General features: G+C 47.8%; 1 protein-coding gene across 6 annotated transcripts in view; it reads right to left on the reverse strand.

Annotated features, from left to right (window-relative positions):
* The window catches only part of LRRK1 (leucine rich repeat kinase 1), a 121,604-nt gene that overhangs the window by 7,694 nt on the left and 97,646 nt on the right, over positions 1-16,264 (reverse strand). For all 6 annotated transcript variants that reach the window (XM_077869462.1, XM_077869494.1, XM_077869476.1 and 3 more), the window contains 6 exons: positions 14,090-14,256; positions 11,466-11,663; positions 10,152-10,429; positions 8,043-8,237; positions 6,905-7,056; positions 738-855 (listed from right to left, as the gene is read on the reverse strand). In XM_077869462.1, the coding sequence (XP_077725588.1) occupies positions 738-855; positions 6,905-7,056; positions 8,043-8,237; positions 10,152-10,429; positions 11,466-11,663; positions 14,090-14,256 (1,108 nt within the window). The remainder of the gene's footprint in view (positions 1-737; positions 856-6,904; positions 7,057-8,042; positions 8,238-10,151; positions 10,430-11,465; positions 11,664-14,089; positions 14,257-16,264) is intronic.

The raw sequence follows: 16,264 nt of genomic DNA on the forward strand, positions 1-16,264 counted from the left end.
CATTCCTGGCAAAAGTGGGACCAACGACTGTGCTGTTTCCTCACTTTTCTCGTGACACTGCATGGTGGGTAGAGGGGAAGCCCTGTCCTGCCTGGCCTGCAAGGGAACTGTATTTGAGCACCTCTGTGCTGCCCATCGCTCGGGGGTGCCACAACCTGGCTAATCTGCCGTCAGATGCTCAGTCCGGTTCCAAGTTTTCGCTACTGGGAATTACACAGGGATGAGCAGTCTTACAGACCTCCTCTGTGGGTCTTGGCTGGCTGCACCAATCTCCCCCACCCCGCCCCGCCCCACCCCATGGCACCTGTAGCTTCAGAGCATTACTGATTGGGGCATTCCTCTCTGGATTTCTCAGAAGACAGCTCCTTGGGGCTTCTGCTGATTTCCTTGACCTGAAGGCAAAATGCCTTCAGAGCTGAGTGCATTCCCTGGGGAGACCTGGCAGTGTTATAAGAAACCCAGTGTACTGGGGTTCTCCTTCTGCTGGGATCCTGCACCTGATATTTCTCTCAGCTGGGTCCCAGTCACCCACCAGGGATAAGGCAGGTGGTTGCCCTTTGTGACACGCTGCTGCTTCGCAGGGCTGCTGGCACTGCTTTGGGGGTCTCGCACATGTAGGCTGGGGCTATCTGACTTTCCAGTGTGCCTGGGCATCCTATATTCTTATTTGCTAGATCTGGGCCCCTGTGTGGGCTGCGTTGCCCACCTCGCTGGGAGCCCTGCATGGAGGCGGTTACCTCGGTGGCCGTCCACAGAGAGTTCTGGACCTTGAGCTGGCAGCTTAGCTTCATCCCTGCACAGCTCATCCTCTGCACCTCCATAAGGCCTTTCTCTGTGTTCACCACGGTGTAGTTCCTAGAGCCGGCGACAATGGTACAGTCAGTGCACGGTGGCCAGGGGCTACCTCCCTTATCTCGGCGTGGCCCGAGTAGCCTTGGAGGGGGAGGGGGATGCGAGCTGCGGGCCTCAACCACCCCCTTGAACCCAAGGTCAAATCCTTCCACGATCTGCAAGCATCCAGAGCCATGCATGACGCTTGGGTGCAGGTGCATTCTGCCTCCCTGGTAGTGATTGAACCTCTGGGGGATGCAGGGCCATTCCCAGTGGGAGGAAAGACTCTCTTCTGCCTGTGACGTTACAGGGTTCAAGAGATGGCCTCTCCAGTGTGAAGAAGGGGCACCGGGGGCCACACCTCTACCAGAGCCACTCGCCCTTCCCACTGGCCATGTCTGTCTCACCCCAGGAACAAGGGAGCCCCTCAGTCTCAGAGTAGACAAGTCCAGACTAAATATAGGTGGGTGAGGGACACCTGGGGGGCTCAGCGGATGAGCATCTGCCTTTGGCCCAGGGTGTGATCCCAGGGTCCTGGGGTCGAGTTCCACATCGGGCTCCCTGCAGGGAGCCTGCTTCTTCCTCTGCCTGTGTCTGTCTCTCTCTCTCTGTCTCTCATGAATAAACAAATAAAATCTTAAAAAAAAGATAGGTGGGTAAATTTCAGAGTAGGCTGGAGTCCTCAGAACATGCCCCCCAACATGAGTGCTCTGAAAACTAATAAGCTGTTATTTATGGGCACCACTGTTCACTCACAGGGCCTGGCCGCCCCCTAATATTTCTGTCTCCTCACCGTACTCCATGGGCATCTAGTGTGCTCACCGTCTGAGGCAGAGACAGAGGTTATGTACCTGGGTCACACACATCTTTTGCCCACACTTCCACTGGTCTTTATGTCTCTCAGTCTGATGACTGGCTCTCCCCTCCCACCTCTCTTTTTTCTCTGGCAGTTTATGTGCTAAGGATTCTGGGAAGTGTCTCCACAGCCCTGGGGTGTCACCTGCCTTATCCCCCTGCCCCCTGTCTCAAGTCTTGATCACATTTTTTAATTTTTTATTTATTTTTGATCACATTTTTAAAAAAGGTTTTATTTATTTATTCATGAGAGACACAGAGAGAGCAGAGACACAGAGGGAGAAGCAGGCTCCCTGCAGGGAGTCCGATGTGGGACTCCATCCCAGGATCCTGGGATCACGTCCTGGGCTGAAGGCAGATGCTCAACCACTGAGACACCCAGGCGTCCCAAGTCTTGATTACATTTTGTTCGATTTTTTTTTTTTTAAGGCAAGGACATTTCCTCACTGTGCACTTGCATTTCTATTGGGAATGTCCAGTTCTCACTCCTTTTGTGATCATTGACAATCACTGCCTTTTATCTATTATTTCAGTAGAGATTGCAAAGGGCCAACATTCTATTTCTGGCACTCCTTCTTCAAGTATTAGCTTCATTTATTCTAGAAAGAGAAACTTCCTCCTTTTATCTCTTTTGCTACCCTGGGGTACAGTTCACATAGGAAAGGTAGAATAAAATCTTGATTCTTTCTGTGTATACTAATTTCTAAAATAACGTGTTGGTTCTCTAGGAGCCTCCAGGGGTGATCAATGAAGGGTTTTTGTTTGTTTTTAAGGTTTTATGTATTTATTTAGAGAGCATGAGCAGGGGGAGGGGCAGAGGGAGAAGGAGAGAGAGACTCAGGCAGACCCCCTGCTGAACACGGAGCCCAATGCAAGGCTCCATCTCATGACCCCTGGATCATGACCCGACCCAAAATTAAGAGTCGGACACTTAATCGACTGAGCCACCCAGGTGCCTCAGTTTGTTTTTATTAAGTAGCATTAGAAATTCATGAATTTAAACAATTTGGCATGTCTCAATCCACTGCAATTCTTCTTACTAATGGCCAACTGTCCTATCTTTGGCCAGTACAAACCTCTTTGGATTGACTCCTCAATCTCTTTAATTTACTCTCATGAGGGTCTGATGGCATCCCTGATCTGATGTGTCAGATGCTCCCGGCCATCTTCCTGTCCCAGACCTGGAGTCAGTCACTTCTTAAATAAGCCCTGATTCCCTATGGCACTTAGAGATCACCATTTGGGTCCCAGAGGTCATCATTGGTGGTTGGTCATTATTGTTAGGCCTTTTCAATGGGCAGGGCTAGGAAACATGAGTTTATTTTTCTTTTTTTTTTTTTTTTTTATTTACTTATGATAGTCACAGAGAGAGAGAGAGAGGCAGAGACACAGGCAGAGGGAGAAGCAGGCTCCATGCACCGGGAGCCCGATATGGGATTCGATCCTGGGTCTCCAGGATCGCGCCCTGGGCCAAAGGCAGGCGCCAAACCGCTGCGCCACCCAGGGATCCCGAGTTTATTTTTCTTAAAGATAAAATCTATCATGAGTCCCAAAATTTATACTCAGAATGACAGGTTTTTAAATTTAACCTATCTTTCATACTTTGCATGCCGAATATCACAATGTGCAATGCTTGATACCGTTATGCTTGCTCATTCACTTTACCCTGCAATTAAAGCAATGCTTTAAAATAACAACAGTGCCGCCAGTGATGTAATTACTGAAAACGTATACATTTACTTATATAAATATAAATAAAAATAACTAAATATACACATACAACTATACGTGGTTTTTTAGGGCATGGTTTCTTAGACCATGTCTTATGTCAGAGCACTCAGTCCCACTGCCATAAAATGTGGTGCCAAGGTCACCTGGATGACCTAGAGAAAATGGTAAAGTTCCTTCCACTTATCTCATTGTGTCTCAAGCTTCACTTTATCTAAGCCTTATTAGATTTTTGCACCTGCAAATGTTTGCCACAAGGCTTACTGGAAGACTACTTAGGTCATGAAATGCTCTCGTTGACTCTGAAGATGTCCCCCTAGGGGGATGGGAAAGACCTTACACCTTGGCCAGGATGGAAGGATCCTACACCAGATGGTGGCTTTTTGGAGCTTGCACAGTCTAACTTTTCAATACCTTGGCATCTTGGTCCTGTGACTTCCTGTTCGCTTCCCAGTTCGCTTATCCCCATTTTATTCCAGGCACCCTCTCCCAAAGTTGCACATCAGATCTCATCTTTACTAATATTTGTGCCCCTCCCATCCACTCAGGGTCAAGTAACTATTTTCTGACCACTACCTCCTACTTTTTCAGACCATTCCACCTATTACCATAACTCATCACAGGGTTTTTGGTTTTGTTTACATTCTGCCAAGACCTAGGATTTCTGGTACTTTCTATTGTTCCTCATCCATTTTATGGCCCCACGCAGTTTCCATAATCCATCTTTATCATGACCCTCTTGAAAATACCCCCACCTTTCATGCCCTTCTCTTCCTCCTGGCAAAACCCCAGCTCTGCTTAAAATCAACTGTTTCCTATCTTGCAACCTGGGGCCAGCAGTACATGTTGGGGCACATAACCTTGTGGACAAGCCTCATTTCCAACAGTGGCCACCAACTTCCAGTGGGCTTCAGTGCTGTCCTGCAACCACCCTGATCTCATGAATTGGTGCTCAAGTCACATGTCATCTTTTTCTCCTCGAATATTCAAAACCTCTCTCTGTGCTTTCATCCTTCCTGCCACTTCACTGAGAGAAAGATGTGACTAGAATGGAAGGCCCACAAATTCTTATTTAAGGGCACCTTAAATGCTTGTCTCTGGGTCCCCTGCCCCTCTCACTATCTGGCAAGTCCACCTCAGTACCTGCCCCTCTCTCCGACCCCTCGGATCATTTACTTCTTCTGCCATCAAGCTGCAAATAGCTCCCATCTTAAGACAAAGTCCTCCCAGGATGGGAAAATTATTACAACTAATCAATGACTTCAGTAAAGTTTCAGGGTACAAAATTAATATACAGGAATCTGTTGTGTTTCTACACACTAATAATAAAGCAGCAAAAAGAAATATTAAGAATTAAGAAAACGATTCCATTCACAGTTGCACCAAAAGGAATAAAATATCCAGGAATATGGTTAATCAAGGAGGTGAAAGACCTGTACTCTGAAGACATGGATAAAACAAATTGAAGATGACACTAAATAAATGGACACATGTCTATGGACTGGTAGAATCAATACTGTTCCAGTGTCCATACTACCCAAAGCAATTTACAGATTCAAAGCAATCTCTATCAAAATAGCATCAGTATTTTTCATAGAATTACAACAAATAATCTTAAAATTCATATGGAGACACAAAAGGTCCCAAATAGCCAAAGAAATCTTGAGACAGAAGAATTAAGCTGGAGGTATCACAATCTCTGATTTTGAACTATACTATCAAGTTGTGGGGATGCCTGGGTGGCTCAGTGGTTGAGCGCCTCTCTTTGGCCCAGGGTGTGATCCTGGAGTCCCAGGTTCAAGTCTCAAATTGAGCTCCCTGCATGAAGCCTGCTTCTCCCTCTGCCTGTGTCTCTGCCTCTCTCTCTCTCTCTCGCTCATGAATAAATAAATAAAATCTTTTAAAAAAGCTGTTGTGATCAAAACAGTATGGTTCTGGCACAAAAATAGACACACAGATCAAGAGAACAGAATAGAAAGCCCAGAAATAAACCCATACTTATGTGGTCAATTCATCTATGACAAGGGAGGCAAGAATATACAATGGGGGAAAAGATAGGTTCTTCAACAAATGGTGCTGGGAGAACAGGGCAGCCACATGCACAAGAATGAGATTGGTCCATTTTCTTACCCCATCCCAAAATAAACTCAAAATGGATTAAAGACCTAAATGTAAGACCTGAAACCGTAAAACTTCTAAAAGAAAACAGAGGCAGTTAAACTCTTGGACATCAGGCTTAGCAATATTGTTTGGATCTATCTCTTGAGGCAAGGAAAACAAAGCAAAAATTAACAATCTATCAAACTAAACAGCTTTCGTGCAGAGAAGGAAACCATCGAAAAGGCAACCTACTGAATGGGAGACGATATTTGCAAACGATAGATCTGATAAGTGGTTAATAACCAAAATATATAAAGAACTTCTACAACTCAGCACCAAGAAAACAAACAATCTGGTTTAAAAATGGGCAGATGACCTAAACAGACATTTTTTTTTTTCAAAGAAGATATACAGATCTGTGAAAAGATGCTCAACATCACTCATCATCAGGGGAGTCCAACTCAAACCCACCCTGAGGTATCACCTCACACCTGTCAGAAGGGCTAGTATCAAAAAGACAAGAAACAATAAGTGTGGTAGAGGCTGTCGAGAAAAGGGGACCCTTGTGCACTGTTCGTGGGAACGTAAAACTGTAGCCACTCGGGAAAACAGAATGGAGGCTCCTAAAAAAAGTGAAAATAGAAATAGCATATGATCCAGTAATTCCACTTCTGGGTATTTACCCAAAGAAAATGAAAACACTGAATTTGAAAAGATACATGTCTCCCTATATTTACTGCAACACTATTTACAGTAGCCAAATATGGAAGCAACTGAAGCATCCATCCAGAGATGAATGGATAAAGATGGGGTATAGCTATAGAGACAGATACATGGATATGTATGTGTACCCACACATATAGAGAGAGTATTACTCAGCCAGAAAAAAGAATGACATCTTAACATTTGCCACATCATGGATGGACCTCAAGGTATTATTATGCTAAGTGAAATAAGTCAGGGAAAGACAAACACCATATGATTTCAATTAAACGTGGAATCTAAAAAACAAAAGAAAAAATAAAACAGAAACAGACTCATAAGCAGAGCACAAACTGGTGGTTGCCAAAGGGAAGGGGGTGCAGGGATGGGGGAAATAGGGGATGATGATGAAAAAGGGGAAAAACAAGTATAAAAAACAAAGCCCTCTGTTGACCCTACACCCCTGCCAGACACCATCTTCTCTTTGCTTCTTTTAACTACAAACACATACATGCCTTTCTATCTGCATGGACTCAGTTTTTTCTCAGGAGGGAACTCCATCAGGCTTTCAACCCACTATCCATGAGACATCTCTGGCCATGGCCATCCCTGACGGCTCCCCAATTCCACAGAAGCCCCCCCGCCCCCCCGGTACTAGCAGGGCACGTTAAGTTACTATGGAAGTTACCTGGATTCCTCTTTCCCGTCCCAGAACACCACCATGTACTCCTGGCCCTGGGACGAGAAGAAGGCAGTCTGCTTCCCGCAGGGGAGCTGGTACATGAATGTTGCAAAGGTTGGGTCCTTCATCTGGCTCACCACCGACAGGGCCAGCGGTCGCTGAGGGAGAGAGGCCACCAGAACCATGAGCGTGCGTCACTTACAGCAACTTGATGCCTGGCCTGCCCATGAAACCAATGGTCTTGAACAAGGGGGGAAGGATTAGAAGTGGCTCAAAGCAAGAGGCCATGACAACTTCATATGCCAGAGTGTCTGTCTGGGTCATTGCTCTCCATAGCGACTTGAACCATAGGAGAACATGGACTTATATGGTCCAGTTAGATTAAATCCTGATATTCCAAGCCCCAGGCCCAGGGACAAACAATCTTGTGAAGGATTTTTCTCTGATCTTATTTTACTCCCAATACATTAAATACTGTCTACTTTGATAAGTGCATTCTAACTTTGACATCACTGGCCTCTTTTCCAAACAGCTAAGCTAGCTAGCTAGCTTTCTTTTTCTTCTTTTTCTTTCTTTCTTTCTTTCTTTCTTTCTTTCTTTCTTTCTTTCTTTCTTTCTTTCTTTCTTTTTTCTTTTCTTTCTTTCTTTTTTTTCTTTCTTTCTTTTTCTTCTTTCTTTCTTCTTTCTTTCTTTCTCTTTCTTTCTTTCAATAAAGTTTTATTTGTGCAGAACATAAAATCAACACACAGAACAATATAGTATAGCTACGCTTTAAAATGATTTTATGACTCCTGCCCTCATGAGCAGACCTGCTCCCCATTACTCTAAAAAGAAATATGTACATTCTCTCTGCTCTAGCGTGGGGACCATAGTGCTATAAAGGGTTTGGTATGCTCTGCCTGCATGATGGTGTGACACAAAAGCTGGAGAGGAAAAGAAAGCTCACTTTTCCTGAGTGGCACACATACAGAGAAAATAAACTGGATATATTAGGAGCCATAACTATCTCTTTATAGAAGAGGTAAGCAGAGAAGAGTGCCCCATTTGTTCTAGACTTAGCAAAGGATGGGCAAGTAGACTAATCCAGATCCTCCACCACAGGGGCAGGAGGTGCCAGGTCCCCAGGCCCGGGGTCCTCAGGTACCTTCTCAGGCTTTGTGTCCCAGCACTCCATCATGAGTGCCTGGAGCCGATGGAATTGCACTTCCTCTGGCTGCCCCAGAATTGGGCGGATACCCTTGGACAGCTTCTTGGCAATCTGAAGCTGGTGGTGGCCCAGCGCTGGCCGCTGTCCCGACAGCAACTCATACAGCACCATTCCATAGGAGAACATGTCTACCTGGGCAAAGAGGCATGCCAAGTCAGGTCCCCTGTCTGGGCCCAGCAGCTCTCATAAGCTGGCCCTGAGACAGAGGGAGCAGAAGACACAATCAGACCAGGGATCCTGCCAAAGGGAGACAATCATCAATACATCCACCAATGCATCCACCCTCCCTTGACCTGTCCAAACATCCAACCATCTGACCATCCATCATTCTGTCCCTTTAGCCATCCATTTCTGATCCTTCCATACTCCCTCCCTTTTCTTTTTTTTTTCATTCATCATCCATCTATCCATCCATACACCCACCTGCTTGTCCTTCTGCATATTTATCTATCTATACTCCTGTCTACCCATTCATTCATCTGACGATCTGTTCTTCTGTCCATATACCTATCTGTCCGTCCATCCATCCATCCATCCATCCATCCATCCATCCATCCATCCAATCAACACACTCTAACCATCAGGTACTGGTTACAGGTTCCAAGAATGCCATGCTCCTTATCATTGAGAATCAAGAAAAGGCAGGAGAACACAGAGCCTCGGCTTAATGTGCCTGGCACCAGAAGAACAGTGTATGCAAATCACAAAGGGGGAATGTCTCTCAAATCACAATATGTTGACTCCTCTACTTTTAATGTCATCAAAAAGCTCAACAAGGAGAAGTTAGTGTAGGCCTCCAGGAGGGCCAAGAGATAACATTTTAGCAGGATAGTGGCTGAGGTAGACCTGAGAATTTTCAATGTGAAGGTTCCTGTTATAATTTTAGTTTTTAGGTGCCTTGTCTGGGTCACCTGCTACTTAAGAAGCTCTTATTTTTATCACTCTGATTTGCCTTTTCTATTTTAGTTAATAGACGCAGGTGGCAAGTTCACCCACTCAGGCTAAGGTCATTTTTTTTTTTTTTAGAAGGGTTGAGGAGGGGCAAAGGGAGAGGGAGAAAGAGAAGCCCAAGGAGGCTTCATGCCCAGCACAGAGCCTGACTCAGGGCTCGAGCTTATGACCGACATCATGACCTGAGCCAAAATCAAGAGTTGGACGCTTAACCAACTGAGCCACCCAGGTGCCCCTACTAAGGCCATTCCTTTTCCTTTTTTGAAGGTGATCAAGGGTACAAACTTCCAGTTATAAAATAACACAGGGATGTGATGCACAGCATGGGGACTGCAGGCTGTTTAGGTCATTTTTGAAGCAATGAGGCAATGACTCATCTGCAAATTACCAAATAATGAAAAATTATAGACCAGGGGAGTTTCAATGCTAGCAAAGAATGACCTGGAGCTGGCATTAGCTGGAAGATGGCTTTAAGTTGTCTGTGTGCCTGAGTCTACTAACCAGCTTTCAGGGAAAGGTAAACATTTAGCCATCATCTTGGCTGAGGCTGGCCATGTAGCTGCTCAGGGAGCCCACGCTGTCATGTTAGCATCCCCTCTCTTCTCCTGGCGTTGGTGGTGCTGCCTCAACACGTCTGCTGTTCACTTCGAGCAATGCCTTGCAAACAGCACCTATGGGCCAGGAGCCTCCGCCATCCTTATTCTGACTGCTCCTCCTGAGCCCCCGTGAGGCTGGCCCACTGTCCCCACTTTATACATCTAAATGGCAGAGTTGGGACCCAAATCCAGACTCATTTCTGGCCCGGACTCATCGTTCACTGTGTACCACCTTGACTATGTCTCTGAATCAAGGTTAGAGAATTCAGAGGTTGCCGAATTCACTGTTCCTGAAGCCAAGGAGAAGTTAATCCTGACATTGCGATGTGGGCACAGATGCCTGTGCAATTCTGGGTCAAGTCAGAGCCCCCCCGGTCAAGCACAGGAGAGGGAGGGAAGTGTGCCTGGGAGAACGGAGCTGAGAAGCTGCAGGTGCCACAGGCCTGCCTGGCTGGCCTCCCAGGGACCTGGGGCTGGCAGTGGGCTGGGGTGTGGGTACCTTCTCGTCATACACGATGCGAGGCCTGATCTCCGGGGCCTGATAGCCAGGGGTGCCCTCCACGCCGAGGGCCCCCTCATGAAATGACTGCCTTGAGATCCCATAGTCCGACAGTTTGATGTTGATGTGCTCCTTGACATCAAGAGACCAGACCAGAATGTTGTCCGACTTCAGGTCACAGAAGATGATGTTTTTCTTGTGCAGGTAGGCCAGGCCAGAGGCAATCTGGTATGCTATCTTTTGGGTGAGCATGTGTCCCAGGGGCATAAAGGAAGAATCTTTGCAAAGAAAAAATACAAACAAACTATCATTACAACAATTGTCTTTTCTGACTTTCTCTCTCCTCGGATGCTTTATATTCTACAGATATTTCTCATTATTCTCCCTGCTGGATGCCACAGGAGACAGAGAATGACCTTCTGATGTAAAACAATATTTAGGATAGAAACACTGATCGTTCTAGCTTCATTTGTGGTATTTTATGCCTGGAATTGTGGGTGTTCTTACTAAAAGGGCAAGGATTCAAAATTCTTAGAGTTCATCACAGGCCAAGGTTGTTATACTGTCAAGGGGAGGGGGAGTTTGGGGATATAAGATCTTCACTTAAAAAAAAAAGTTCTCTTCCACTGAGGGAGAAATAATTTGAGTTTAATGATGTTTCTTCTTCCTGAGTCAAGAGACAGCTACCTCTTTCCTGTCAGCCTCGCATTGTCAGCTCTTTTCTTGTCAGGGATTCAGGTCCCTATTTATTTCCCAAGGAAAATTATTTTAAAATTTCACTAAAAAATATGATAAAGCCAACCTCAGGGTTTCAGAGTTTTGAATGATGATGGACACAGGTGTGCATTTGGGGAATGGAGAGATTTATGTGGCCAGTGGGCTTGTAGGCCCCAGGCTGCTATTCAGGTCCCCCTGGTTGCCTTGTTTAAGACTCTCAAATGCCTCTTTGGTGGGACTATTATCATACTCCTTCTACAGGCCTAATTTACTGGATGATGGCAGAGAACCAGGACTTGGAACCTGGTTCCATCTGACTCTAAACCATCAGCTTCCCTAGCCTTGGCAACAGCACCATCCAGAGTGTAGACCTGGTGAAGTGACTCTCTTCACCCACAGGGAGCTGGCTGTGTGCACTGTGGGGCAGGTGTGCTCTGGCCCAGACAGCCAGGCCAGGCAAAAGGAGGGAACCTCCCAGGGATACAGCTTCCCTGGCATCTGAGCTGCCTGCCATGGGCTCACTTGCCTCCCAGGGGTTGTATCTGGGTGGGCGGGCCCCCAGCCACCCCTTTGGAAAGTTCTCAGCCTGGCTGGTACCTTTGGCATTCTCAGACAGCACGGTGTTGAGGCTGCCCAGGGGGGCGAGCTCCAGGGCGAAGCAGAGTGGGTGGATGCTGATGCCGATGAGTGACACGATGCAGGGGTGCTGCAGGGCGTGCAACATGCTGGCCTCTTGCCGGAACTCCGAGAAGTTCTTCATGGCATCTGTGGCACGCAGGTGCCTCAGCATGGTGTCTGCAAGGGGAGCACAGCCATTAGGGCTGCCCAGGGAGGTAAGGGATGCAGAGCCCTGCGCCACCTGCTCCAGGAGCTCCTCTAGGGCAACTCCTGCCACACTCAGAGCCCCCCCGACAGGGACTTGAGGGGCTGGCAGGTGCAGCATTTATATTTTAAGGCACTTAATACAAAAGGGGCTGCAATACCGTCACCCAGAATTTGGCCCCCCAGTGGTGGCATTCTTGAGGCATTCTGGGCTGATACCAAGTCCCTCTGCCTTGAGTGCTAAATTGGTCCCAACACATTGGGCAGTTCCTGCTCCCTCAATGGAGAGCTGCGCATGTCCCCGCTCTCCTGTTCCCCTTGGAGCTCTCATCCCACCCCACCCCGCTGCTGGCCACTTGAGGGTCACGGCTGTGGCTTATTCCAGTTCTGCATCCCTGAGTGTCACCCAGAGTCCTGCTCACCCGCAGGGATGTTGGGGGCTTGGCTGCTACTGCTTACCTGACTCCCTGCCAGCAGCCAGGACCCCCAAAGGCAGAAAGAATCAGCACCCTCTCTTCAGACACAGAGAAAACTAGGGCTTCCATGGGCCTGTGACAGGTCATCTCAGGCCAGAGGAGCAAGGTCTATGGGCAGGGGTGGCAATTTCCAGTCTGCGCTGTAAACCCTAGAAGGTGGCTGCCCAAGTCCCCCAGAGGGGCCTCTCCTGCCAAGTGGAGGGGCAAGATGCTACCCACCGGTTTGTGGCTGGCCCTGAGGTCACCAAACAGGGTCCTCTTGTGTCTCTTCCCCTGCATTTGGATTTTAAAGTCAGGGATTTTTTTGGACATGGAGGTTTAAACGGCATGCAAAAACCCTTGGCGGTTAAAATGCATCAGTTGTGTCAGATCTGCGTGGAGGCCGGCCAATTTATTTTTTTTTTTTAGTACAAAGCTTTTGTTTTTCACATTGGGTCTTTAACCCATTATGAATTTTTGACTATGGTGTGAAGTCTGACCCAAGTCTCGGCCTTGATTAGTGACCTGTCAGCCTTTCTTTTCTTTTCTTTTTTTTTTTTTTTAAGATTTTATTTATTTATTCATGAGAGAGAGAGAGAGACGGAGAGAGAGAGGCAGAGACACAGGCAGAGGGAGCAGCAGGCTCCATACAGGGACTCGATCCCGGGACTCCAGGATCACAACCTGGGCCGAAGGTGGCGCTAAACTACTGGGCCACCCGGGCTGCCCCCGCCAGCCTTTCCCCTCTGACTCATGATGTTACGTCTGCCGTGTGCCAGCTTTCCACACACGCGGCTGTGTCTGCTCCCTTGGCGGGCCCGGCCGAGCCCCAGAGAACACTCTGCTGGGTTCACATCTGCAGGGTTATAAGTCATGACATCTGCTGGGCAGGCCTCTTTTCTTTGTCTCCCTCTCAGCTGTTCTTGGGATTTTGTCATTTCACGTGCACTTAGAATCAGTGGGTGCGATCTCTCTCTCTCACATACACACACACCCCCCTTGCTAGGACTTCAATGGGAATGAAACTGAACTGTATACATTAATTATCCCTCAGCACTTTATGGTATAATTGCGGCACGCAGACATTTTCTAGTGATGGGTCATTGCTGTAAATGGGAACGCTCTGAGTTCTGAGGTTGAGCTCACGTCTGGCAATGCTGTGACACTTACTGGCTCTCACGTTTGTCAGTAGAATCTCTCGGATTTTTCTGTGCAGGAAGTCATTCATATAGTAACAATTTGTCTCTTCCTTTCTGATCTGTTTTCTTTCCATTGCTCTAGGATTCTGATTTTTCCACCAGGAATGTAAATTACCTTAATGATCCTAAAGAGGAACATGCTAAGCCAGGGGCTGTGAGAAATGTGATATTCAGCCGCCTGGAAGTGAGGGGGCCGCCCAGTACCCACACTAGCTGGGTATTAAGTGCTGATGGGCTGCTCTAGGTAGAGAACATCTCTGAGCTGCACGTGGTGTGTGGACCTGGATGTGCCAAGGCAAGAAGGTGTTCCGTCCCTTGTGTGGGTGGGGGAGAAGACACCCAGGCTGGCTTTCCCATGCATTTACCTGGGGTGCCACCTTCCTTTCTTTAGTGGAGATGGCTGAGAGGGGTCCTGCAAGGTAAGGGGTCCACATGAGGTCTGAGTGTGCACTCACCATGTACCAGGCCCATGCCAGCCAGGGAGCAGATAGAAATTGTAAGGATGGCCCATACTCTTGGGGGCTAACATCTAGACAAGAAAATAGTCTCCCAAGATAATTTCTAAGCTTTGCTCAGCATGACCTTTAGACCCATTCCACATCCTGCCAGGAACAAAGCAGGTCGACTGCTCAGAGGGCTCTGTTTGCCTCATCCACCGTCCTCATCCAGTCTCCCCAAGGTGGCAGGAAGTGTGACGACCTTGGAAGAACATGCCTGAAAAGAAGGGACATGGGGCCCTGTTTACCTGCCGGGGTGTTGGCTAAGTTCTTGAATTTCTTGATCTGGAATCGTTTCACTGCCACAGGCTGGCCTTGGTACCGGGCCCGATAGATGATGGTGCCGCTCCCGCCCTGGCCCAGGACACTGCTCTCGTCCTCGTTGTGCTCCAGCTTGCTGTTCTCCAGGAAGAGCCTGCCAGAAATACCACATAGAGGTCAGACCAAGCCTCCTAACTGGTCCCTGACCCCCCTGCCCAGAGAGGCCTGTGGGGTGGGGGTGGTCCTTGGATGGATGGATGTGAGGACACCCTTGGTCGTTTCTTCCATTGCAGGAAGTCACAGTTCAAAGCCACCTGTGGAGTCAGACAGATCCAGGATACACCACGGCCTTGGACAGGTTGTGTAGCCTCAACAAGCCTGGGTCTCCTCCATAAAGTGGGATCGTAACAGTAACTGCCTTGTAGGTGCGGATGATGGCTCGCACTGGGGAGAGCCTTGCAACGTGGCCCACATAGGAAAAAACAAATTCTCAAGGAAGTTTCTCTCCAAAAGATTCTGTGCTTTGAGAGCTAGTATATCCAGCAGACACACTGCATTTATTTACTGCTAGGTTGGTTGTTTCCTTATTTCTTTTTACTAAGTGAGAGGTTAGGTGAGTGGCCATGGAGGGCTTCTGATTGGCACAAGCAGTGTCTGCACAACCGATGGCTAGGATTTCACCCAAGGGCAGGGTGTTTTAGACTTCACTGGTCTATGTGTTCTGATCTTAGGTGAAGGGGAGATTTCTTTTGGGCTTTTGGAAAAACTGTAAGTCACTCCTGGAAGGGAGGAAGGGAGAGAGGGATGATGGGAGGTGGCAGGGCTGGGGGGAGAGGGAGAGAAAGGGATGATGGGAGACAGGAGGGAGGGGGAAGGCAGTCTAGATGCCCTCCCACTGCAGGGCCTCCCCCTGTTCTGCTGAAGCCTCTCTGGGCTGCTCACCAGCTGGCTATGCCAGGTGCCTCCACTGGAGTCCTCCTGGCCCCACAGGCCGACTCCACTAGGCAGCTGTTTTTCATGCCTTCCACGAATGGATTCTGCAGCTGCTCAGACTTTGCACAGCTCAACTGCATGCTTTACACTACAGGCAGGTGCGACTGCCTCCACTGAAGCCCGTGGTGGTATAGCAGCTGAGCTGAGCTCTTCTCCAAGCACCCACTGCCAAAACCACCTGCTTGGGCAGCATGGGCACTTGGGAGCTTCCCAGGATGGCCACCGGGAGCAGCAGTAGGAATGCTGGCGATCCCTTAGGGCATCCTGTAAACATGGGGCCTAGGACAGGGTTCCCTGGATGCCAAGTAACCACTCCCCCAACCCCGAACCACCCAAACTCCTAGTGCGAGGAGGGCAGTGCTTCAGGGCCCCCGCTGGGGCACAGCTCAAGTGTCCAAAGAGCCTCTGCTCGATTGGGAATCCTGTCCACACTGTTGGGCTTTTCAATTACTAGCCAAGTACCTTCGGTTAAGAACCATGATACAGCCTGCAATTTGATCCAAACCCATGGGGACAACCAGTCTGCCTTTCCAGATTTCATACTGTAGATGCCACAGCCCAGATTCAGCTAGGGTGTAAAATGTAACAGCAAATAAATGAAAATCTTAACATTTGGGGCTCCCTAATTGGGCCTCCTCTACAGAAATTTGATTCATGCATATATAAAACTCTGCATGTGGTCTCTAAGAAGCAACAACCCTCACATTAGAGTTCTAGGAATAAAGGGAGCTCATTTTGCAGAAGAGCAGCATTTCATCATCATTCCTACCAGTGAGATAACTGGGGATATTGGAAAGGGCTTTGGGCAGGGGAGTCTATCATCCAATGTAGGAAGCAATTTATTAATTTGATAGACCCAGAAGTGTGCTTTGGAACTCCAAATCTGCAATATCTCAGAGTATTCAACATCGATTCTTTGGGGATGGGGGACAATTTGGAAAAATGAGAATACAAATATTCTTACCATCCCCCCACAACCCAAAAAGTTTACATTTATTTCAAGAAGCCAGATACAACATCCTTTGCAATCCTTTGACTAAGATGACAACAGGACTTCCTAACTCCAAAAGAGTTGGTAACCACCAAGGTCAAACTGTCTCCAAGGAGACCAAGTCATAGCTTCTGGTTTCCATGACTACAGAAGATTCCATCTTTTTACCCAGCCCTTG

Source organism: Canis aureus, chromosome 2 (assembly GCF_053574225.1).
Source record: "Canis aureus isolate CA01 chromosome 2, VMU_Caureus_v.1.0, whole genome shotgun sequence".
NCBI lineage: Eukaryota > Metazoa > Chordata > Mammalia > Carnivora > Canidae > Canis > Canis aureus.